General features: G+C 34.3%; 4 protein-coding genes and 1 pseudogene across 4 annotated transcripts; 3 read left to right on the forward strand and 2 right to left on the reverse strand.

Annotated features, from left to right (window-relative positions):
• Positions 1–4,520: 4,520 nt before the first annotated feature.
• LOC129886094 (RNA pseudouridine synthase 1) lies at positions 4,521–7,191 on the forward strand. Its single transcript, XM_055960625.1, has 3 exons — positions 4,521–4,933; positions 5,412–6,127; positions 6,310–7,191. Exons 1-2 carry the CDS (start codon positions 4,585–4,587, stop codon positions 6,077–6,079), a joined length of 1,017 nt encoding a protein of 338 aa, XP_055816600.1. The 5' UTR covers positions 4,521–4,584; the 3' UTR covers positions 6,080–6,127; positions 6,310–7,191.
• An 895-nt stretch (positions 7,192–8,086) lies between these two features.
• On the forward strand, positions 8,087–10,557 carry LOC129884645 (pyrophosphate-energized vacuolar membrane proton pump 1-like; annotated as a pseudogene).
• Positions 10,558–14,947: 4,390 nt separating this feature from the next.
• LOC129886095 (calreticulin) lies at positions 14,948–18,674 on the forward strand. Its single transcript, XM_055960627.1, has 14 exons — positions 14,948–15,093; positions 15,955–16,062; positions 16,150–16,342; positions 16,451–16,709; positions 16,795–16,851; positions 16,922–16,969; positions 17,065–17,151; positions 17,232–17,289; positions 17,382–17,449; positions 17,554–17,649; positions 17,732–17,779; positions 18,065–18,094; positions 18,196–18,276; positions 18,375–18,674. Exons 1-14 carry the CDS (start codon positions 14,985–14,987, stop codon positions 18,384–18,386), a joined length of 1,254 nt encoding a protein of 417 aa, XP_055816602.1. The 5' UTR covers positions 14,948–14,984; the 3' UTR covers positions 18,387–18,674.
• Positions 18,675–19,359: 685 nt separating this feature from the next.
• Positions 19,360–24,680, reverse strand: LOC129886096 (histidine kinase CKI1-like). Its single transcript, XM_055960628.1, has 6 exons — positions 24,360–24,680; positions 23,486–24,181; positions 22,473–22,848; positions 21,252–21,828; positions 20,034–21,030; positions 19,360–19,916 (listed from the first exon to the last, which is right to left on the reverse strand). The coding sequence occupies exons 2-4, from the start codon at positions 23,525–23,527 to the stop codon at positions 21,608–21,610; spliced, it is 639 nt and encodes a 212-aa protein (XP_055816603.1). The 5' UTR covers positions 23,528–24,181; positions 24,360–24,680; the 3' UTR covers positions 19,360–19,916; positions 20,034–21,030; positions 21,252–21,607.
• LOC129888034 (histidine kinase CKI1-like) lies at positions 19,719–21,398 on the reverse strand. The gene is made up of 4 exons (XM_055963288.1): positions 21,248–21,398; positions 20,584–20,930; positions 20,034–20,246; positions 19,719–19,916 (listed from the first exon to the last, which is right to left on the reverse strand). Exons 1-4 carry the CDS (start codon positions 21,396–21,398, stop codon positions 19,719–19,721), a joined length of 909 nt encoding a protein of 302 aa, XP_055819263.1.
• Positions 24,681–25,557: the final 877 nt, after the last annotated feature.

Raw genomic sequence — 25,557 nt, forward strand, 5'->3', positions numbered from 1 at the left:
ATAAATAACCATTAGCAGTGTGTAAGAAAACACACAAAATACATTAAAATTCTCTCTATTCTCTCTTTCTCGTACTATTTCTTATTAATTTGTTAAGTTTAGTTTGTTTTATAACACGTTATTAGCACGAGCCTCCATCACTTGAGCTATTTTAAAAAGGTAACAAAATGGTAAGAATTTTATTTTTTTAAAATGTCAAATATCTCTAAACTTGAATTTATTGCTCTTCATATATCTGGAAAATGCTACTCATCATGGGAACTAGATGTCGAAATACATCTAGAATCGATGGATCTGGTAGACACTATCAAAGATGACAATATGTCATCTAGTCAAGATCGTGTCAAAGCCATGATATTTCTCCATCACCATCTTGACGGGGGGTTAAAAATTACAGTACCTCACATTAAAATACCTCTTTAAACTGTGGAAGAATTTAAAAGAAAAATATGACCACTTGAAGTTAGTCATCCTTCCACAGCACATCGTGATTGGCTTAATCTGAGACTAATGGATTTTAAGAATATAACTGAATATAATTCTGTTTTATTTAGAATTATAGCACAGTTAAATTTATGCAGAGAAAAAATCATTGAGCAAGACAAACTTAAAAAAATATACTCCACATTTCTATCCACGAATATGCTCCTACAACAATATCGCGAAAAGCGTTATAAAAAATATTTTGAATTACTTTCTCAGCTTCTTATTGCTAAACGCCACAACAAACTATTAATGAAAAATTATGATAGGCGGCCCGTTGGTTCTTTGCCACTCCTTGAAGTGAATCAGGCAAACTATAACCAACGAGAGAGGGGTCATGGCCCAATCGTGGTCGTGGTCGAAAAGAAATTATAATCATGATGCTCGGCTGACACCAAAAAATGATTAGCAATATAAAAAGAAGAGCGAAAAGTCAGAAGTTATACCAAAGAAAAATTCAGAAAGTATATGTCATAGATGTGGAAATATGGGCCACTGCTCACGGACCTGCTGGTCATCAAAACGTCTGGTTCAGCTAGAGATAAACTTTATCTCTGAAGATAATATTGAGCCTATGCATCTGGATGTAGCTGATTTATTTAATTTTCCAGAAGAAAATATGAATATTGATAAGCCTAATAACATTTAAATAATTTCTTTTTTATTTGTCTGTACTAAATAATATGTTTGTATTTTTCTAATCCATGTAAAATAAATAAAATTTATATAATGAGTCATATTTTAATTATAATGTTTACTTTATTTCTTTTTGAAGAAAAATATAGATATGCCTCAATTTTTGTTTGGATCAATGATCAATTACGAGAATATTTGTGTAATTGATACTGGAACGACTCATGTCATTTTTAAAGACAAAAAATATTTTTCGTACTTGCTTAGAAGAACAACAAATGTTACTCTAGTAATTCAAAAATGATTGAAGGCTCCAAAAGAACTATTATATTTCTGCCTGAGGGGACAAAAATTGTTACAGAAGATGCACTATTTTCTTCTAAATCTCCAAGAAACTTGTTAAGTTTTAAAAATATCCGCAGAAATGGATATCATGTTGACACACTAAATGAAATAGATATTGAATATTTTAATATAAACAAGAGTGTCTCAGGCTAGAAATATATTTTGAAAAAATTATCAACTTTGTCGTCTGGCCTATATTATGTAAAAATTAATGCAATTGAAGCACATTTGATCGTAAACCAGAAGTTTACTGATCTAAATATATTTGTGCCATGGCATGATCGAATAGGTCATCCTAGATCAATAATAATAAGACGAATTCTTGAAAATTCAATTGGACATCCGTTAAAGGATCTGAAGATTCTTACGAATGATGAATTTTTTTCATTGCTACTTGTTATCAAGACAAATTATTTACCAGATCATCAACGCTGAAGGTTGGCATCGAATCTCTTAGCTTTTCAGAGAGTATACATGAGGATATATGTTGACCTATTTATCCACTTAGTGGATTGTTTAGATATTTTATGGTTCTAATAGATGCATCATCTAGATGGTCTCATGTGTGCATCTTATCATCTCGTAACCTGACGCTTGCGAAGTTGTTAGCACAAATAATAAGATTAAGGGCGCAATTTCCAGATTATCCAATTAAAGTTATTCGCCTTGATAATGCTGGAGAATTTACATCCCAAACTTTTGATGATTAGTGCTTATTAATTGGGATAAAAATTGAACATCCGTTGCTCATGTTCATACTCAAAATGGCCTTGCAGATTCATTTATTAAGCGTCTACAATTGATAGGAAGACCTCTACTTATGAAAATAAAATTGTCGATTACTGTTTGGGGTTATACTATCTTACATGCAGGAGCATTTGTACGTCTCAGACCGATAAATTATAATAAATACTCTCTGTCACAATTAGTATTTGGTCATGAGCTAAATATAGTCCATCTATGAATTTTTGGTTGTGCGGTATACATGCCTGTAGCACCACCACAACGTACAAAATGGGCCCTCAACGAAGGTTGGACATATATGTTGGGTTTGACTCACCTTCCATAATTTGCCACCTTGAACCGTTGACGAAAGACTTATTTACTGCTCGATTTGCAGATTGTCGGTTTGATGAAACAACTTTTCCGCAATTAGGAAGAGAGAAAAAGGATCCCGAAAGAGAAATTACGTGAAAAGTTTCATCACTATCGCATTTTGATCCACGTACCCGCACATGTGAGAAGGAGGTACAACAAATTATCCACTTACAGAACATAGCAAATCAAATGCCAGATGCATTTACTGATTTGAAACGGATAACTAAGTCACATATCCCCGCAGTGAATGTGCCTATCCGGATTGATATCCCAAAATGATCATCTACCAGTATCACAGCTTCTGAATTCCAAACACGCCTAAAGCGTGGTAGACCATTGGGTTCAAAGGATAAAAATCCTAGAAAGAGAAGCGTGAGGATTAATAAAGATGATACTACAAAAGAACCTCCTGAAGAAGGTCAAGATTTGAGTAATCCTGATATTCCTGAAGAAATCGGTGAACCCGAGACTCAAGTGAATGAAAACCTTTCAATAAATTCTACCGGTGATGAGATAAATTTAGATCGATAAAAAATAACGATGGATAATGTTTTTGCATATAATGTTGCACTTAACTTCATGCAAAATAGTGAAAGTCTTGAGCCTAAATCCATCGAAGAATGTCGACGTAGATATGATTGGTCAGAATGACAAAATGTAATTCAATCAGAATTAGACTCACTTGCTAAACGTGAGGTTTTTGGACCTGTAGTCCAAAACCCTGAAGGTGTAAAATCAGTTGGCTATAAATGGGTTTTTGTGCGAAAACGAAATGAGAGAAATGAAATTGTAAGATACAAAACACGCCTATTTATTATATTATAATTTGATAGTGGATGCTCCATATAATGGCCCCACTTTGTTGCTTATCCTTTCTTTCTCCCTTATCTTCAGCTGCATTTTGGATATAAATAGCCATTTGCAGTGTGTTTCGAAATACATTAAAATTCTCTCCATTCTTTTTTTCTCGTACCATCTCTTATTAATTTGCTAAGTTTAGTTTGTTTTATAACACTATTCTTATTTCCTAAATTTTATTTTTCCTTTCGACGAGGCATCAGAGTTCCGAAGTATCAACTTTGATCTGCAAATTTGCATTGTTGTTCAAACTGTAGTTTGCTAGTAAGGACATATTCAAGAGAATGCTACTGCAAAGTTTATATGGACTCATCTTTTTGAGGTTGATTTAAATGGCGAGATAGTATTTTGAGGTTCTTAAAAAATTTTACTATGATTTTTGAAATAAATATGCACCATAAACACTAATAATAGTACTTAAAAGCATATGAATTCATGTGTTTAAAGTACAATTTTTTTATTAGTTAAATAAATATCCGAATTGCTAAGGACTGCTAATTGATTTAATAGAAATCAATAATACTTATCTAACTAGTTTAATAATTAACTTAGATAACCCGACAAGGGTTGTTCGCAAGAATATTTTTATTTTAGGAATAGTCTTTAATTTTTATCTTCCAACACTTTCTATGATAATAAAATAATTAAAAACGTCAACAAATCTAACAAATTAAACCTATTTTATAACAATATTGATTTGTCATTATTTTAAAACTTTTTTAACTACATTCATGTGTTTTGGAGCTTTTTAACTATTATGAACTTATTATTTCATGTAAAACAAAACAAAATCAATTCAAATTTAAAATTTATGCATGGAAAAAATTCGATAATCTCAAATCCCAAAATAAGCGAGGAAAAGGAGAAAAAGAAGAAGAAGAAAAACAAAGCAAAACACATTTGTCTTTTCTCTCATATCAGTATAGATTTTTAAAAAACAAAATTTAAATATAATTTAAATGGATAAAATTGGTTTTTATAGGTTACTTATTATTATTATTATTATTAATTTTATGATTTTTTTTAATATTTCTTTTTTCATTTTTACATGAAAAAAACTATTTTCTTCTATTTTTCTTTCTTTTTTTTTTTAAAAAAAAACTCGCTTGCAGTGCCCAAATAAGCACGCCGTGAATATTGGTTAAACCCCTAGGGCCGAAGATCCAAATGTCAGTAAAATTCCCTCTCCTCCAAATCCCTTTGATAAATTTCTTCGTTTCTTCTACCAGAATCTTCCGCCACCGTCGATTCATCTCCATGGCGACCCAAAGCTACTTTGATTTTCCCTCAGCGGCAACCACAGATTACCCAGTACCATTATCTCCGCCATTGCCTGCCTTATCTAAGGACATAGAGCCGAATAGAGCCTTAACGGCTTCTACAAAATCCGCTCTGTTTTCTCTTTCGAGAAGCCATGTTATATTCGAAGATGAATGGCTCATTGCGGTTAATAAGCCTCAAGGAATTTACTGCGAGAGCGTTTTGTGCTCACTCCCGGATTTACTCAATGACACCGGTAAGAGTTCTTTCATGTACAATTGGTTGTTTTCTGCAATATTTGGAGTTGGAAGTGGAGAAAAATTAACCCATTGATAACAATTGGATTAAAAAAAATATATATAATTCTAACTTTAGTGAGTAATTAGGCTTCTATAGACGGAGTAACTGATGGTATTAGCTCTTTTGTTTGTAGTTCAAAGGTCGTAGTATACACTAATATACACCTATGGATGGACTAAACACTTGCTTGATTGGTGTAACTCTTATAACAGAGGCTTTTACACACCTAAAGATGGTTTCGAAAAAAGAGAGGAATGAAGCTCACGATGTCTAGAAGTTGTTCTGTAAACAGACATTTTAATCATCTTATGTTGTTTTTATCGTTAAGCATTTTACTAATCTTATGATTAAGTTAAGAAATGCATTAAGATAAACATTACTTGGATACTTGTGAGGTTTCCTTATGTTTTCACCTCCACTTGCAATATCTTCAGGGGCTAATGTTTCCGAGCTTCATTTAGCTAATAGACTTGATCGTGATACAAGTGGTGTGATGTTGATTACTAAGTTACACAAAGTAGCAGCTAAGTTCGTAAAAGCATTTACAGACCATAAAGTAAGAAAAACATACCTGGCTTTCTGTGTTGGGCTTGCTCCCAAATGGGAAAAGATAACTGTAAAATCAGGTCATGGACGGTCAAAATATGGAGCTTGGCGTGTTTATGCTGCATCAGATGCGGGAAGAAAACTGCCAGGTGGATCACTCGTTAAAGACATGGAGACCTCTTTTGAAGTATTATCAGTGAATGGTCTTGCGTGTTTTAAAGAGGTTTCTGACTTACAAAAAGATGGAGCTGTAGTCGTAGTTCAAGAGAAATCTGTCATTGGTTGTGACTCAAAGAAAGATGAGATTTTGGTCAGGGCGAGCCCTCGGAGCGGAAGAACGCATCAAATTCGCTTGCATTGCCAGTATCTTGGAATTCCTATACGGGGAGATGTAAGATATGAAGGTGTCTATGAGTGGAAGGGAAGCAGATATGATGGTCATGAACTTCATGCGGAAAGTTTATCTTTTGAGCATCCTATTACTGGGAAACCAACCCTGCTTCAGGCACCTCCACCTTGCTGGGCTATTCAATCTTTAAGGTCTCAGTTCGAGTAATGATTGAGCTTGCAGTTTGATAGTAGTTTGAGCTCTCTCAAGCAAATGGTAAGATCCTAGCCTTAGTTAACTTTGATAGTAGTTCTTTTGCCTCTTAATTTTTGCTTCTTGAAATTGTTATTGACAATGCTTAAAGTTTGATAAGTTATTTGTTGTTTCATCACTCATGTTCTAACTTTTGATAAATATACTTCATAATTGTTGATGGTTTTTATTTTTTTTGGATAAAGCTGGTGTCAAGATCAACTTGGGCACACCCAGACTAATACACGGGTACCTGCTATCTCCGACCTGCAAAAATGTTGGTGACTATCCACCAAAGTTCAGATAGATGGAAAAAGTTTGACATTAGTTTTTTTTTTTCTTGGAGGATAAAGTTGCTGACGATATGCTATTTATCTGGCTTTGAACTTGAGAAAAATAAGCTCGATAGTTGTTGACTATCTACTATTTAGAATTTTCTTATGCAACAGCTACAACTAAATTGGAGCATACTGACTAATATGAAATTAAATTATGTGGAGCATCTACGGAGATGTTCTCATTCTCTTCCATTGTACCGCAAAGGCAAATGACAATACACTGGCATCACTCTGCAAGTTGTTCAACAGGGGGGAGAGTTGCGCAGAGCAACTGCAGGCTGCATCACCGGAAAGGGTTTCCAGTCAGATGTTATTGACATTTCAGTAACTGCCCTGTATGTTAATCTGCTAGTTGTTGGACGAGGGAGGGAAAGGAGCTGCAGGCTGCTGCACCGAAAATGATTTCCAATCAGATGTTATTGCCATCTCAGCCATTGCCCTTTATGCTAATCGTTATGGAGGACATTGCAATTCACGTCAATAACAGTTGCATCTCATGTAGTGCATTTTTAATGGGAGTTTCTTGTTATTAGTGTTTGCTATGTCATCTTTGCTGGGAAACGGGGATATGTGCATAAAATTGTGATGGTCCCAGAGCTTCCTTGTTCTTATTTAGCATGCTGTGGTAGTTTGTGCTCCAGAGAGATAGGAGTACTATGTGATGATTCATGTTGCTCATTTATTTGTGTTGGATAAGAAACATTAAAGCGGTGTATGCATCATTCAAGGGTTCTTTCCTCTTTTCTTCAAGCTTATGATTTTCTTCTATTGGGCTTATTGCGGCCTTGCAACCTAACTTGATTCTTGCTCAAAAAACAGACCGAATGCCTTCGAGTTATTAGCTCGTACACATGAGTCGCTAGTTCAACAGTCCCTCATAACAAATTCAATTTCATGATTTCACACTTATGGATTGGTAACATGACCAAGTCACCAAACCATCTCAAGGACTTTCTATTATTATTAATTATTTTTTGGGGGGAGGGTTGGTAGCAAAAGGAATACCTTGATTATTCATACTTTTCCTCCCTTAAATCTTAATTGGTAACTACTCTTCCCGTAAGACAATTCAGCCTTATTTAACAAGAATGTCTCTGACTTCAACGAACCCTACAAGAAATTACAGGCACTATCTATACTTTTTTTAATTTGGTTTTTCCATAATGGCTGAATTCAGGAAAATTGGAGTTCGAATTCTCGTGCAACATTAGAAATGTTAGTAGTAGTAGTAGCGATATTAATATGATTAATTAAAAAGAAAATATATTTAAAAATTGATTGAAAAATTAAGAGGGTGCAATATAGCTAGGTTTATACTGACATAGTTGAACCTAATTACGTTAATCACAAAGTTAAACTTTACAACTTACCTTTTTGTTTTTACACAAGCACCTTATTAGTTAAGTAATTTGGGCTCGACGAATGAAATTTTGAAAGAGTATAATATATATGTGAGGCATTTTGATTGACTCTTGGCTAGTTTAAACCATCTAAAAAATTAGGAGACGTCAAAATTCTCATGATTAAGCAATGGTTAGTCAAAGTTTGTAAATTGAAAAATACAGAATCCTATCGATCTCGATTAATTAGATTTAATTGTCAATTGCTCTTTACATGAGGTATTTCCTAGGCAGGTCTTTTGAAGTAATTTTTCTAATTCAAACAAAACGGTAAATCAAACCAACTAATTTAAAGCTTTTCAACAATTTCCTTGCATGCTAAGCTACATAGATTTAGTATTTACATTTTTACATTAAAACTTCCTATAGAAGGCCAGAAAACCTGAGCACACCTTTTTTGCTGTGGCTTATATATAGAGGGAAGAAAGTGAAGAATTCAAGAAAGTTTTTGCTGTTGAAAAGTGTGAGAGATGGGGTTGATGAGGGAGGCCTTAACACAGATTCTGATACCTTTAGCTGCTTTTATTGGCATTGGATTTACTCTGCTTCAGTGGTTTTTGGTCTCAAAGGTTAGAGTCTCCAGTGGGTCAGAATTGGAAAGTGAATACAATGACAAGTTGATTGAAGAAGATGAACAAGAAGAAGGTATTGATTCTGATGATGTTGTTGCCAAGTGTTCTGAGATTCAAAAAGCAATTTCTGAAGGTAGTCTCTTGTTCTCTTTATGATGATTGTTTTGGTCATGCATTTTCCTGTGCTTAAACATGGTTAACAAGAAAAAGCACTTCTTGCTTTTTTTCGTAAATTAATGATGGTATCTATGTGAGCTGGCGCGCACTTCAATTGTTTGACCAGCACTTGCTACATTCCACCAATATAGGTATGCTCAACAAAGCTTAGATAGATAAGACGAAATCACCTACCCTTTAGAATAATGATGACATGAGTTGAACTAAAATGGAACAATGAGTACTCATATAGCCGATCTCAAGCATTGGGATTTGAACTATGATCTCCTATGATTTTCAACCATTTCATTGACTGCAAAGCATGAACCTTTTCTCCTTTCCCCTATTGCTATAACTATTAATCTGTTATTGGTTCCATGTATGTTGATAGTTACTTTACTATCCATGAACTTCTCCTTCATTTCGATGTCCTTTACAATGGATGTTTTCAAGGCTGACCCATATTTTGTCTTCATCAAGAAGATCATTTGAATTGCTGTATCAGAATTCATAAAACTGCATCTTTAACATAATTGTGTCCCATGATCTTCTAATAGTTATTGTCTTGTAATCTAATTAGTATGATTTTCATTTTTCAAATTTAGTGTTTTTCATATTGATCGACAGATGACAAACAAAACAAAAATCCTAATGCTGAGGTATCTTCATTGTGATTTAAGGATGCGAAGAGAAACTTGCATTTTTTAACATACTAACAGGTTTCCAGTTACCACTAAAAGAAGCGTCAGGTTTGTCCTGTTACTTTTATATTAACTATGTCAAACATTGGCAGGGGCAACATCCTTCCAGTTTACGGAGTACAAATATCTCGGCATAATCATGGTGGTATTTGGAGCAATCATTTTTCTCTTCCTTGGATCAGTAAAAAGTTTCAGCACAGAAAGTGAGCCTTGCACTTTCAACAAAGAAAATCTTTGCAAACCAGCTTTAGCCAATGCTATCTTCACTACCATTGCCTTCTTTCTGTGGGGCCTAACTTCAGCCCTCTCTGTTTCCTTGGAATGAAAATCGCAACATATGCCAATGCAAGAACAACTCCGGAAGCAAGGGAAAGCATTGGGAAGGCGTTCGTAACAGCTTTCCGCTCTGGTGCAGTTATGGGATTCCTTCTTGCTTCCAATGGCCTCTTAGTTCTATATGTCTCTATCAACTTATTTAAGCTGTACTATGGAGATGATTGGGAGGGTCTTCATTGGGTTGATAGTTGGGGCAATGCTTCCGTATTGGTTCTCAGCCATGACAATGAAGAGTGTAGGAAGTGCAGCTCTGAAAATGGTTGAAGAAGTTCGCAGGCAATTCAACAGTATCCCTGGTCTAATGGAAGGAACAGCAAAACCAGAATATGCAACTTGTGTCAAAATCTCAACAGATGCTTTCCTCAAAGAGATGATCCCACCAGGTGCTTTGGTCATGTTAACACCTCTTATTGCTGGTACCTTTTTTGGAGTGGAAACACTAGCTGGTGTGCTCGCTGGTTCTCTCGTTTCTGATGTTCAAGTTCAACTTTAGTGCCTCATCTATCCATTCATGTCTCTTAAAATTCGCAATCTTATAGTAACTATTTCACATTTTTGGATGTCTCTAGGTTGCTATTTCAGCTTCAAACACGGGCGGGGCATGGGATAATGCCAAGAAGTACATAGAGGTAAGGCCTCAAGCACTTCAACATATTATATGTTAATCTGATGTGTTTGGTATGACGGAAGTCATTTTCAATGAAAACGTTTTTTCGCCTTTTTTGCAGGCTGGTGCAACAGAACATGCTAGATCATTAGGACCAAAAGGATCAGATGCTCACAAGGCTGCAGTAATTGGAGATACAGTGGATGATCCACTAAAGGACATGTCTGGTCCATCATTGAATATACTCATCAAGCTCATGGCTGTTGAATCTTTGGTGTTTGCTCCTTTCTTTGCTACTCATGGGGGGACTCCTCTTCAAGTTACTGTAGAATGAACCAGAAGTGTACAAACCATATTTCTCCCAATAAACATACAGTTCTACATTCTCATTGAACTTGTGTTGTACTTTTATATTTTTCACGTATTTGAGAGAATTTACAATAACAATTCAATAAGTCAACATTTCTTGGGAAAGTTATTGTATAGGTAATTAGCTTACCAAACTAATAATAACTGGGGCTAAGCTTTTCAAAATTTCTTAATAGAAGTATTTAATTTCCAATAAAAAGGTGTATTAAGTATACAGGCTTTTTTGTTTTGAAAAGTTTAATTCTCCAGATTTACTTTTTTTAATCTTCTTTTAGTAACATAAAAATGAAAAAACAATTGGGAAACACTGAGAAAAAAGTAGGTGAGCAAGTTGAGCGGAATACAGCATATTCCTTAGCGTATGCCATTTCTCATCTTTTTTGGCCCAATACAACGAAAATAACATCTCGAGGGTAAGATGGACACAAATCTTATTTCTATTTTTATGAGGTAGAGGAATTGTTTTCAGTAGACAAAAAGGGTCATATGATCATGAGGTTACAGGTTCGAGCTGTGAAAACAACCGCTTGCAGAAATGCAGGATAAGATTGCATACAATAAAACTCTTGTAGTCCGATTCTTTCCTAAATCCTGCATATAATGAGAATTTAATGCACCGGACTGCCAAACATAAAACAAAAGGAGAACTATTTAAGTGGATTGATGAAAATGTCAAAAGAAAACAAAGGAAAAACAAACGAGAATTGAGCAGTAATAAACTGATCAAAAATTAAAAAACGCAAAGTTCAACATTTTAGGTTCGTATATTATATACTGAGCTAGAAAAATTATAATTCTGATTTGAATTGGTAATCTATAAATTACAATCATAACAAATCTAGGTAATTAATTAAGGGAGTGACTGAAATTGATATCTTCCAAATAAAGCAACCATTTCATTCAAAAATCCGTAAAGAAAGACAAGTGCCGACCCACTTGTCCTTTTAAAATGTACTCATATTGGATAATGAAAATAATTTCCACTCTAAAATAGATAAGTTGGATCTCAATAGAACTTCTGCAAAAAATGGATTAAAAATTAAAACGTAGTTGGTACCTTTACTCAACCCCTCTTTCTTAAAAAAAAATTAAAATGGATCTTGATCAAGGAAATACTTGTTTAATAATTCCACCCAAAAGTTGGTTGCTTTGAACAAAAGGTTACACATATTGTAACGTATATACCATGAAAATTGAGCAGGCATGCGTTATTTTATTACTCACTTCATTTTAATATGTTTATTTTAGTTTGATTTGACATAAAAATTAAAAAAATAAAAATAATTTTTAAATCTTATGATATTAAATTATTATTTTTTTATATATATATATATTAAATTTATCCAAATATCTTTAATTTTATTATTTTAAACATATCATGTATAAGATTAAAATTAAATAATTAAAAAAAAAAGAACAAGCCAATTAAAATTGAGAAAATATTAGTTACTTATGATATGTCAGAAACCAACCACATGGGTTGGTGCATGTTTTTTATAACATGAGAACTTTCTAGAGTTCTATTTTGTGATTATTATTCTTACTGAAATTTTTGTACCCAACACACATTTTTTTATAATTAGTGATGGAGTCAAAATTTTCAGTAAAATTTATTTTAAAAAGTTTAACATATACAAGCTATAAATTTAGATATTTAAAAATATATATATTTTCATAATATTAATTTTTAATAAATTATTATCAATTAATACTCCTTAGACAAGAATACTCCGTGCCTGCCCCACTGCTTGTAATGATGGACGGCAGAATGTGTAAATCAATTTAGAGGTCACCTTACTAAAACATTTGAGAAGGTTGAAATCTCAATCAATTTTTTTTTGAAAGATTTTTTTTAATCTATCTAGAAAATTTTATGAATAATTAAAATGTGCATAAATTAATTTGAACATGTTATTTCGAGAAACACACATTAGTAAAGGATTCAATTGATACAATGTGCTCATTAACATCTTGCATTCGATTAACACTCGAATTTTTAATAATCGTAGGATTTTCAATTGTGGAATCCTTTTCCATTTCTTGAAGGTTGATGAAAGAAAAAGGAGCCAAAGAGGAAATGATAATATACATGGAAGCAGATCTCGTAGAATGACAAAATTTATATTGGCCTAATACGTAATCAATCTTTTGAAGTTGTTGAAATGTTTTATTTAGATATTTAAATTAAACTCATGTTTCAATTGAATATTTCAAGTCTTCGATATTTAATAAAATATTTTAATTAAGCCATTTATTATATTCTTGAAAAAAGTATGTGTTCTACCTACATTTTCAAAATTCATAAATTAGAATAAGCATTGAGTAACTTTGTGGCAGCAGTCTCAGTAATAGAGAGGATGCAAGCGTTATCCGAAATGATTGAGCGTAAAGCGTCTGGATTGTCTCCTCTTTGATGATCCTTTCTATAGGTAGAACTATTGTGAGCGGTCCAATTCCTTTGAAATTGATAGTCAAACCTATTTCCGATAAGGAGCATTTGACAATTGAATTAGATTTTGATCATTATTTTCATATCCGTAATAGTGCAAAAAGAAGGTCGCGCTCCAAACTGATGGCGTCTCGACGTTCTCCTGGCTCTTTTCCTCTTTATTATGTAAAAAGGGTCTTTTTTTTGGCTTCTGATAAATTTCCTCCGAGGCCGTGACAACTTTACTCAGGACTCTTTACAGTTGTGAATTTCTAGTTATCACACGCATTTGGTGTACTTGACTTTCTTCAAAAAAAATTTTAACCAAGTATTCAAATAACACTGCTTGGGTATTCTAACTCAACAATCTATTAAATTTCTTATTATTATATATAGGCGAGCTTGACAAGCAACCCTTAATCTTGATATGAGGTGTGAAGAGACAGATTTTTGAACGCCTCTGCTACTTATTTTGTTTGATTCAAAAGGGGAGCATACCCCCAAAAATTCTGAAGTGATAGGCTATAAGTAGGCCGTTTGCTATTGCTATAAGGGTTGCTCGCCTTTATAGTTTATACGGTTTGACTTCATTATCGCTTTCATGTAGAGGGATCTCCCTATCTAGAATTTCGAAGCGAGTGAGTGAGGTATTTGTACTTGAATAATTATAGTCGGACCCCCTTATCTCGAAAGAGATTAAACAAGGCAAGTTTTTTTATCATTAATTATGTAACAAAGGAGCGTAGTGGTAGACTCGCATAGCTAAAGCCTTCAAAACCTATTATCGAGAGGGACCTCATTACGCCAAAAATATTAGAGATGTAACAACGGTTTGATAGTGAGTGAAAACTTACTTTCTATCTTGTTAGTAGGAATTTCTTGTCTGCTAAGAAAAAATGGAATAAGAAATTCTAAGTGAGTTCCTCGGAGATCGGCTTCTTACATACACTTGGTATTTATATTAAACCGTATGCTAATCTAACAGATACATTAACTTTAAAGTTGAAATATCTTCTTTTATGTGAGAAATATTTGCAGAAATACACATTTTATTTTCAACTTTTGCAGTGATGTACAATACAATGTTGTTGACAAAGAAAGGTCACTGTTAGAAGTATAACGATAACCTTTTTTTTTGGGGATTTGCCATCTAAGTTCATCCACTTTCAATTTTTTGCAAATTTCAAAAGAAATAATGTGAAAAAGTAATGAACTTTGGGGGTTCTTATAATCCTATTTGACTTTTCAGAAATTGACTTCTCTTTTTTAAACTTCGACCTCAAAAGGTAAATAGAATTCCAAAAACAGAAAAAAAAAAGAAATTTCAACGTCATTTTGACTGTACAAGAGTAATTATATACTGTAATTAAATATTTTAAATTAAACCATCTTATAAAATTTAAAAACAATACTCCATAGGTTCCAAAATATATTTTTTAAAGCATCAAACAATATGAATTTTGACTAATAATTTATTTATTTATTTATAATTTATAATACTATATATTTTTAGAATGTTAGTTTTGAAATATATAATTAATTAAATTAACTGTTAAAAAATAAATTTGACTACTATTTTGGAACGGAGTGATTGACAATTATTTTGGAACGGACGAGTAAATTCGAAGGTTAATACTATTTGCACGGCATTTGTGTGACATTCATTTACGAGAGCCAAAAAAATGAAAAAAAGAAGGGTAAATTCGTTATTTCGGAAAAACCATCGTACAAGTGCCAATGTAATTATGGTCACTCTCACTCGTGTAATTCACCAATAAGAATCAGCCACGTCAAATTAATGACACTCTGATCACACATGGCATAATTTTACTCGTCCACATCATTTATTTCTTCCATGTCATATTAAACCCAAAGGCTGCCCTACGTATCTACGGAAATTAACTCTCCACAGTATAAAATAGCATTCGTCAGAGATCTCTGAGTCAGTATTTTCCATCTCACACAATAGTGGCCATGGTTACTCAACGAATGAAAAGCCCTAGCTCTCTCCCTCTCGTTGCTGTATTCTCTCTAATCGTAATCGCCGCCGCCGCCGAAGTTTTCTTCGAGGAAAGCTTCAATGGTAAATTTTTTTATCCATTTTTGGATTAATTTACGTCAATTGATTGCTGTCATTTGGATCAATGTTTGTGATCCATTTGATTTTGGAGTGAATTTGTGGAAAATGACGAGGAGTGTGAAGGATCTGAGCATAATTGATGTTTTTAGTGTGATCTGATAGAAGCTTTTGAAGTTTCGGAGTAGATCTGTTAATTTTAAGATGATAGATGTAGATCGAAATGTTGTTTTGACATGTTAGGTTTTTGCATTCTATGTTTGTGATTATGAATTCTATTTATTGAATGTTGATGCATCTGAGTGCCATCGAGTGTATCTACATTGTCTCACTGAAAGAGCATACTCCATTTGCGTTTATTCTTCTTGCGATGGGACTGGAAGTTTCTTCATGTACTTTGAATAATTGGTAATTGGTATGATTGTTAGATCTTATCCGGTTGACTGTATAATTGAAAAAATCATGTCTTAATACTCTGACTAACTATTATTGGATCTATCTATTCTCTTAGACAGAATGAAATTTGGAAAGAAAGATCATGATTATTAGTATTACATGGATAAAATTAATTCTTGACATTTCCTAGTATAATTAGAGCATTGCAGTCTTGTATTGTTTTAATTTTCCATGTTTGTTGGCCAGTTTATTGCAAATGATCTATTTATGTTAATTTGTTGACTGGAAATCAAAATAGTTAGCATCTATTAACTATATGATTGGCTAAATTAGCAATCAATCTTAGCGTTTGATACTGAATACATTAATTTTGCCTCAAGTTACTGAATTAGTGTGAAGTTTAAATGGGTAAAATAATTCTCCTACGTTGGGCACTGGGAGGCTGATAAGTTTTGCTTCTTGAACTTTTAGATGGCTGGGAAAGCAGGTGGGTGAAATCTGATTGGAAGAAAGATGAAAACATGGCCGGAGAGTGGAATCACACCTCTGGGAAGTGGAATGGAGACGCCAATGACAAAGGTCTGCAATCTCTCACTAATGAGAGCGTAGTTACTTCAAGCTATAAGCTATAAATATTAACTTCTATTTACTTCTGCTTTACTGCAGGTATCCAGACCAGTGAAGACTACAGGTTCTATGCCATTTCGGCTGAGTTCCCTGAATTTAGTAATAAGGGAAAAAACTTAGTGTTCCAGTTCTCTGTTAAGCATGAGCAGAAGCTTGACTGTGGTGGTGGGTACATGAAGTTACTTAGTGGGGATGTTGACCAAAAGAAATTTGGCGGTGACACTCCCTACAGGTTGCACATAATATTTTCTTGCTACTTTCCTTACCAAAAAAATATCCTTTCTTTTGAAAAATGTTTCATAGTTCATGAATGAAGATTTTGATATATGTTTCCATGCAGTATTATGTTTGGACCAGACATCTGTGGCTACAGCACCAAGAAAGTTCATGCTATTCTCACTTATAACGACACAAACCACTTAATCAAGAAGGAAGTCCCATGTGAGACTGATCAACTGACCCATGTCTACACTTTCATCCTCCGCCCTGATGCCTCATACAGCATTCTCATTGACAATGTGGAGAAGCAGTCTGGTAGCTTGTACTCTGACTGGGACCTTCTCCCCCCAAAGAAGATCAAGGATCCAAGTGCCAAGAAAGTAATTCCCAGTGCATCACATTTTCAGAGTCAATCGATATTATCGTTTTGGTAGTATTAATGATCTATTTACATGTTTATTGCAGCCTGAAGATTGGGATGAGAAGGAATTCATTGACGATCCTGAGGATAAGAAGCCTGAGGTATCCTTTGTAATTTTTTTGAGTGGTTTGTTTGTTTACAATCAATTAATTCAATTTGTAATAACTGCAGGGCTATGATGACATCCCAGAGGAGATAACTGATCCTGAAGCCAAGAAGGTAACCAATTGTGATTTAATCATAGAAGTCTTATATTTAATGTATGTAATATAGAGTAATTTTTATTTACTACTGAGGGCTTTTTAAATTTGCAGCCAGAGGACTGGGATGATGAGGAAGATGGTGAATGGACAGCCCCAACCATCCCCAATCCTGAGTACAAGGGCCCATGGAAGGCAAAGGTTTGTGGAGTCTAAACATTTGAGTTGAATGACTTGTCTCTGAATAATGGTGCCTAATGCTTAGTCTTTCATCTTTTCAGAAAATTAAGAACCCCAACTACAAGGGGAAGTGGAAGGCTCCTATGATTGACAACCCAGGTCCTTTTAGTTGTCAATAATACGTTTGTATATTTTTGTTAGCTGACTTTTAATATCACAATTATTGATATCTATGCTGTTTTTGTCTCTAGACTTCAAGGACGACCCAGATCTATATGTTTTCCCAAAATTGAAGTATGTTGGAGTTGAGCTGTGGCAAGTAAGAAATTTTCCTTTTCTTGTTTGATCTGGCTGGAAAACCGGTAACAATTTCTTTCCTACTGCATTTGCACTTAATTCACACAAGCATAATATATTTTGCAGGTGAAATCTGGAACCTTGTTTGACAATGTTGTCATATGCGATGATCCCGAGTATGCCAAGTCAATTGCTGAGGAAACATGGGGAAAGCAGAAGGATGTATGTGGTTCCATCCTTATTCGTAGGGTAGTCATAATAGAATTATTGAGTCTTAGTAGTTAATATTATCTTAATTATGCAGGCGGAAAAGGCTGCTTTTGAGGAAGAAGAAAAGAAGAAAGAGGAGGAGGTAATATTTAACTTTTTCTTGGTGCTTTATTAATTTATTTGCACAAGTTATCTCTCTTTTTTTTTTTGCTATCAAGGTATTCCACAATAAGTTCTTATATGTCAATATTAAACTGATATACAAATTAAGCAGTTCTTAGCTAATAAGCATGCACCATTTTCCCCTTTCCTCTCGTAGTTCAGAATCCTCTTTTTATGCTAGTTCTGTATCTGCAATAACTTCGTCCTGTGTTCTTTTTCCTGTGTGTTTTTGGTTACTTCTGACACAATTTAGTTCTCTATGCAGGAATCAAAGAATGTTCCAGCTGACTCTGATGTAAGCCTCTAAATTTTCTTTGAAAAACCCTTCCTTACTCCATCAGTAAGCTGCATTCTTCCTAGTTGCCTTGCCCTTATGTTGTAAACATGTTTTTCCAGGCTGAGGAAGATGACGAGGCCGATGAGGCTGATTCAGATGATGCTGATGACAAGTCTGACTCCAAGGATGATGACGCACATGTAAGAATTGCCAACTTGTTTAAGTTTCAAAACAGAGATGACTGTGATTCTTTTCTTCTGGTTCTCAATCTGACAGCATGTACCCCTTTTTTTCACAGGATGAACTGTAAGGGCCAAGAACTTTGATTCAAACTGACAAAGAAGCTACTTGGCAGTTCCCGGAAGATTTTCTCCCCCCTCCCCCTTTCGTTTTTTTCCCTTTCTATTAGTGAATTAGCCCCTTTCCATTTTTAGTGAAAAGACGGAGATTGAGGGTGCATGAAGTCTTATATGGCTGATTGCTTTGATGTCATTGGGACTAGGCCAATAGGAATACATGTTTGATTTTGAGTAGAATTTTAAACTAAATGGTGTTGAAATTACACTAGTGAATTTCTACCTAATTTTCTATTTAACTAGTTCCTTGGCTCACTCATTTACTTTTACGCTACTGTACTTTATTGCCTGAAGCACCTGAGAAACTTAAATCTGTTGTTCAAGTGTAACATTGAAAATTTTTCGAGCTCTATTTCAACTTGATAATTAACTTAATTCTATGCCACCATTTCATTGTCACTGCTATCTTTAAGCTTTACTCGGCTGTAGAGTATATACTATCCCAGAAGTAATCATTGGGATTTCATTGCAAAGTAAATGTCACTTAAGATATAGTTTTGTATATAGATCGAGTTAATTTTTGTCTATAGCAGCCTGTGCATGGTTGCGTTCTCAAGGTTGAAAGTAGTTTAAATTATTACTAAATAACTTAAATTTACACAAGACTTACTATATTGAAAGGACTTTGCAACATTGGAAAAAATATCTTAGAGAAAATTTACACATCATTCCAATAGCACTCACGATTCTTACTTCTCCTTATTCATCCTCTTCGATGTTACATGGGGTTGTTTCTTTCAACATACAATAGGTTCATCCAACCTCAAAAGGATTACTTTTTTTTAACAGATTAAAGGAAGAAAAAGAAATAAGAAACAATCCAATACTCCTTTGGAATCCTGTCAATGTGATTATTAATCTCAGTTAAATATTTGATATTAAACAAAAGAAAATTACAGGAAAAACGAGCACTAGAGGAGTAAAAGTTGCAAGAACGTACGTGTGTGCAAACTTAGTTAAAAACATCAAACTTGTTCTTTGTACTACAATTGAAATTATCCAATAGTTGAAACAAATTAAGCATCAAAATCTAAATTTGATAGTACTATCCCCATCGACCACTCCTTTGAGAGAAACTGGAGTAAACTCTACCGGAGGGTATCTCATGCCCAACATCATTCACACCAAAGCAAGAACGATGCCACAGTACTAAAGACTATAGTAAGTCATTGTCCATAAAAATCAGTGTCCATGTAACATTTCATTCTAACTGGAGAAAAGGTCGCAGGACATCCTCCTCCATTTAAGGACCACCAGATAAAATGGATTTGGCTGAATTAGAAGTTCTATTCAAAATTAGGCAATGAGAGAGCATACAAATCTACAATTTTTAGAGGTTTAGTCAAGTGAAAATCCATTCCAGCATCTGTAATATGGGAACTCATATCATTGCCAGTCACTGCAATTATGGGAATGTGAATACCATGCCTTTTCTCCACCTCGCGTATTAGCTTTGTTGCTTCATACCCATGCATAACTGGCATCTACATTTATAAATATCGCAAACTATTTATGCAGAATTTTTTTTTCAAAATTTAGGACGTTTATTTGCAAGAATTAGTAATGTGGAAAAGAGGTAGGCAGGCTGTAGAAATGTTTACCTGGCAATCCATCACTCTAAAATCATAGGTTTTGTCAACACCATTCTTCATGTCATTCAAAGATTTGAAAACTTTTTCATAGGCCTCTCTTCCATTCTCACAAACATCAACACCTGCTCCTTCTTTTCGAAGGAGCTTAGAGGTGAACATGCGCAGTACTCTCGCATCATCAACCACCAAAACTTTCTTTCCTTTTAAGTCCTTGCTAGTACTCTTTTTGTTACCATCAGGTATCACAATCTCATTGAGTTGTCACTTAGTTGAGGTATCATGTTGGATTGCACTGTTTCGATTCTCAGATAGAAGTCTAAGCACTTCATGTAAACGTTTGCCATGTAATGGTTTCGGAAAAACATAATCAAAAGGAGGAAGAAGCGGTGACCTATTATGATCTTGCAACAAGACAACCTTGCAAGTAAGATTCTGTAAATCTTTCTTGAAGCTAACCACAGATGGACCAATTCAGAGAGAGGTCCAGCCTGAGAATCGATAACTACAAGTATGACGTTTGATGAGCCATTAGAATTAGACCTTGGCAATGAGGGATGACATGATCATGTGTGTCCTTGGTGTCTGAAGCCACTTCATTTGTATCATCGGTGGTTAACGCATATTTCTCAAGGGAACTGGAGGAAAGGTCCAAATTTCCCTTTATTCTATCGAGCAACCGAGCAAGTTCATTGGTTCTCCTCACCTCTGAAACTTTTATGTTCATGTTGTCAATCACTCTGCTTAAAAGTTTTCTCCTTTTTTCTCCAGTTAAGAATAGGACAACATGAAATCCCTCTGATCTTGGTGGAGACAACCGAAATTGCATTCCCAAGTGATGGGAAAGATAACTTCGAATAAGACCATGCTGTTGCTCATTGTTTTCTTGTTCCTCAGCTTCAACAGATTCTGTATCACAAGTAGTCAAAAATATGTTGAATTGGAAGCGAGTGCCTCTTTATCCATCGTCTTTGTCAACAATCTTGATCTCTCCCCCCATCAGATGCACCTGCCAGATGACAAGCTCATATAAGCATCATTTCGAGTATTAAAAAACTCAATACTTGGCCAATCCAGAGTTTTTAAGTGTTATTAAGGTCTCTCAATCCAGTCAAGTTCAACAAAATTTTAATATAATAGCCAATGATTTATCTTCACCAAATTAGCCGATAAGCATAATATTAAAATTGTTGAATGAAACAAAACAGAAACGCGAGTGAAGTTACTCACCATTGATTGAACAATGCCTAGTCCCAAGCCATAACCTTCTCCAGAAGTTGACTCTTCTTTCACCTGAACAAAGTACTCAAAGACAGATTTTTGTTTATCTTTTGGAATCCCAACACCCGTGTCATCCACCTCAAATGTGTATTCCATGCAATTAGGATTCTCTTTTGAATGGATGGAAATCCATTCGAAGCATCACAACAACATTTTCGCTTGGTGCACAATCTTGTCCAGCAATTCAATGAACTATGCTGATTGCAAACAACAAGTGCATTGTCTTTGCTTGGTCTCCTCACAGAAGCTTTGACACAGATGTGGCCTTCTGAGGTAAACTTAATAGCATTTGTAACCAAATTACTTTATATCTGCATAATTTTCACTTTGTCACCCTTCACCAACCGAAACTTTGCAAGAGAGTGATCAGCAGGGTCAAGTACCAAATCTACTCCCTTCCCTATGGCTCTATGATAATGCAAATCAACTAAATTCTCGACGAGTTCTGCTAGATCAAACTCTTCCAACTTGAGTGGCATTTTACCAGCTTCCATCTTGCTCGAGTTCAGAACAGAATTTAATATGTCTGCAACATTTTCAGCAAAACAGAATTCTACAAATTATATTAGTGGTGACTATATATTGAGAACTTAGGCCAAGTCAAAAGTTAACAGTACATTATATTCTAAGGTAATCTTATCTAGTTACTAATTTTCTTAGAGGAAAGCCAAACAAGTACCATTGCTAATTACTACTTTAACTTTGAGCGTCCACACATATTTACTGGATGGATTTATCACTTGGCATGAGGGTAACAAATGACAGTGTTTACGAGCATTATTACTTGTTTTTTCGTGAAAAGTTTCTTTCATTATTAGAGAGAGATTATTGTTCACTGTTTTAAAGGTCAAATTATATATAATCCATCACCTCTCCTTTATTACTAGGGAAAGTTTGTGCATGTAGATTAACAACTCTGACAAAAATTCGATTTTGTCAATTATAGCACATCATAGCCTATTCTACAGTTCTTTTTGCATATACTAACATTTAATACTTAGTACAAGACTTCATTGAGTATTAAACAGGCTCAAACGCTTCAATATCTTGCAAATGACCCATCCTTAAGTTCGGTGAGGTATAAGTCATGTTTTTTTTTTTACCCACACAAAATTATTCATGTGAGGAAAAATAAGAAAAATATAGAACTATAGCATATATAAGACATACCTAAAAGGTTCATGGTTTCGTCATTGATGAGCTTCAGGTTACATGCAAGCTCTGGGAATGGGGATGCATCATCAAGACAATTGTCTATCTTACAAGTTATATTTCCAAAACCATTACGAATGTCGTGACTTACAGATGCGAATGCCCGACTCTTGTTTAGACTTTTCTTCTCTGCTTGATTAGTCAATTCCGTCTGCTTGATCAGAGCAGCACACAAGAACATATCTCTCCTTGCAGCTTTGAAGATTATGATAATGAAAGCACATAATGAGACTACTACTATAACAAACATGAGCACAAGCAACAAATATGCTTGTTTGTTATGTTTATGGACATCACTTCCCATTCCTTGAGCATTGAACGCCACAGTGTACACCTAAAAGAAAAATAAAGCCAATTAATATTTTGAAGGTTCATTTTTTACTGTTGTAGGCTACTCCAGTTGTAATTTATCCATTATTCAATCTAAATCTTTTATTAGTCTAGACATTGTTTCATTTAATCTTTAGTCTCTCCAGTATTCGTCCGTTTTAACATTCAATGTGTCAGTAATTAATCAATGATACTCCCTCCGTTTCAATTTGTTTGGCTGGTTTCACAAGGCAAGAAGTTTAAGAAAGTAAAGAAGAATTTATATCTTGTGGTGTTAAATCAAAGATATATAGAAAATGTATCAGAATGCCCTTCAATCCTGTGGTCTCAAAGATATCACGTGGAAAGTTAGAATTAGAAAGTTGCCAAAAAAGAAAGAGACATTCTCTTTTCAAAGGACTAAAAAGGAAAGAAAGACAAATTGAAACGCTGGGAGTACTACTTAACAACCTTGATTTAAGGGACGACTCTTACAAACAACATATGATAGTTTAGACAAATCTCAATACATATCTTGATCAAAACACATGGTTTAAAACCAAAACACAAGTTGCAACATAGTAGCTACAAGGGGATATTCTGCAGATAAAGATTTCAGTAATTCAAAAAGTTGACATATAAAGGAATTTGTCGAGACATACCGATTTGAGTCCAGCTATTTCAATGACAGAGCAGTAGAACATGTGTCTATTCTCCTTGATTTTCACTTCAAAGTGTCCCCTTTCACCATTTCCAAGCTTGCAAGATGGGTTGCCACTCAAATCTTGGCGAGTACCATTCAAGTTCTTGAATTGCACAGAAACAGTACCATTATACACATGTATGCTGACATGTATGCTGGTATGAGGAATCTTTGTGTCCACAATTACTTGACCATTATTACTCGCCAGGTAAAAATCTGCGCCATACAAATTTAAGGCAGAAAATCTGTCATCCACTTATTGTACAGGAAACCCCACTGAGATCTTAGCCCTTCCGTCCATTGTGGCCGTATTGAAAAATAGTTCCCTCTTGGCCTTGTTCAACCCAAAACCAATAGAGGACTGAGATGCATACCCCATTGTTCCATTCGAAGATTGATTAGACCAGCCTAGAGTTTTGAGGCCCACTGTTTTTGCATCAACAACCAATGGTTGCCCATAAAGCATCCCAGTGTCGCGATTCACTGGCTGACTATAACACATTGCAAATGAAGAGTTGGTAAACACAGCAAAAGTTTGGTCATCATTATGGCCTTGTTCAGTGTAAAAAGAATACATCAACCTATTTTGTCCCAAATATGAGATCTGTGATACAAATGGAATTGTTGAAAGTGCCAGAAACAAATACGGTGCTACCTACACATCACCAACAAGCCAACAATACATCATGAGTACTTTTACCTTTGTACTAATGGCTAGTGCAAAGCTGAATAATTAGTATCCAAATGATACAATATAGTTCAACTAGTTTTCATATAATGCAATTGTCACCAAGAAATTAACAAATTGAGGAAACTGATGCTAATTTATTTACCTCAGTTTGGATAGTGGTGAAGGGTAATTGAGTTCCATTGAGATATGAAGTTAGACCTCTAGCCAAGCTTGATGCTGAGTAATTTAAGGGCAGAAACATATTGGCTGTATGTTCAATCTGTGCAAATGTTTTACTTCTCAATTCCTCTGATAACAAGAGCACGTGATGTTCACTATGATTTCTCATCATTGACAACTTCATAAAAATGTATATTGCCAACCCCTGCAATCAAATTTCAGAAAGAAAACAAACAACCATATATTAATACATGGTATATATATTATTTCAACCAGGGGTGAAGCTAGGGGTTCATCTGAATCTTGTTAGCCAGAAAATTATACGATCATAATTAGGATATTGAATTCACTTGCCTTTTGGGTGTTTGGTACTTTTTTTATTGAAAATTCTAACTCAGTCAAAACTTACATTATCGAAATAAAGGAACTTACAAGGAGAATGAGGAAGAAAACATGACGTAGTATATTGAAGGAACAAAGCTTCATCCGTTGCATAGTGTACTCCCGTTGTATATAAACACAAGTATATTTAGGAGGATTTGCAGTTTATGATTCCTATAGCAATTTCTCAATCAAATATTATAGATATTTAGTAACACGCGGTAAATCGTTTATAGATAACTATTGATCAAAGAAAACTAATATCTCCAGAAAATATTTAAAGTTACGTGATTATATAGTCCATTAACCAATACAAATTCATTGTGATGTTTCAATTCTGGAATAAAGCAGATCAAATTAATTAAAAGGAGGGAGGGGGTCGATTATAAGAGAATTTAACCGTCGAACATACAGAATTTTTTTTATATTTTTGTTTTCATAGTTGATTTGGTTTGGGAAGATGATAGCAATAAGAATTCTAGTTGACTGAGATGACCATGTAAACTGTAAAGTACAACGTCTAAACTTCTCACTGTTATTCCTTAGGTCTTGGGTTTATCCCAATTTATTGACTCCAGCTAATTTAAAGGGAGTCCCATTATTTTGGGTCGTTTACATCAAATTAAATAATTTAAACTTAACATTAAGTAGTAGAAGAAAATACATCATTTAACCATACATGTATAATTAAAATACAAATATTATATATTTATTGATTTAATATAAATATTAAATGTAACTAAAGTTTTATCATACTAGTAATACGATTAGGTTTTGCTCTGATGTTGGCAACTTTGAAC

Source organism: Solanum dulcamara, chromosome 4 (genome assembly GCF_947179165.1).
Source record: "Solanum dulcamara chromosome 4, daSolDulc1.2, whole genome shotgun sequence".
In the NCBI taxonomy this organism is placed as follows: Eukaryota; Viridiplantae; Streptophyta; class Magnoliopsida; order Solanales; family Solanaceae; genus Solanum; species Solanum dulcamara.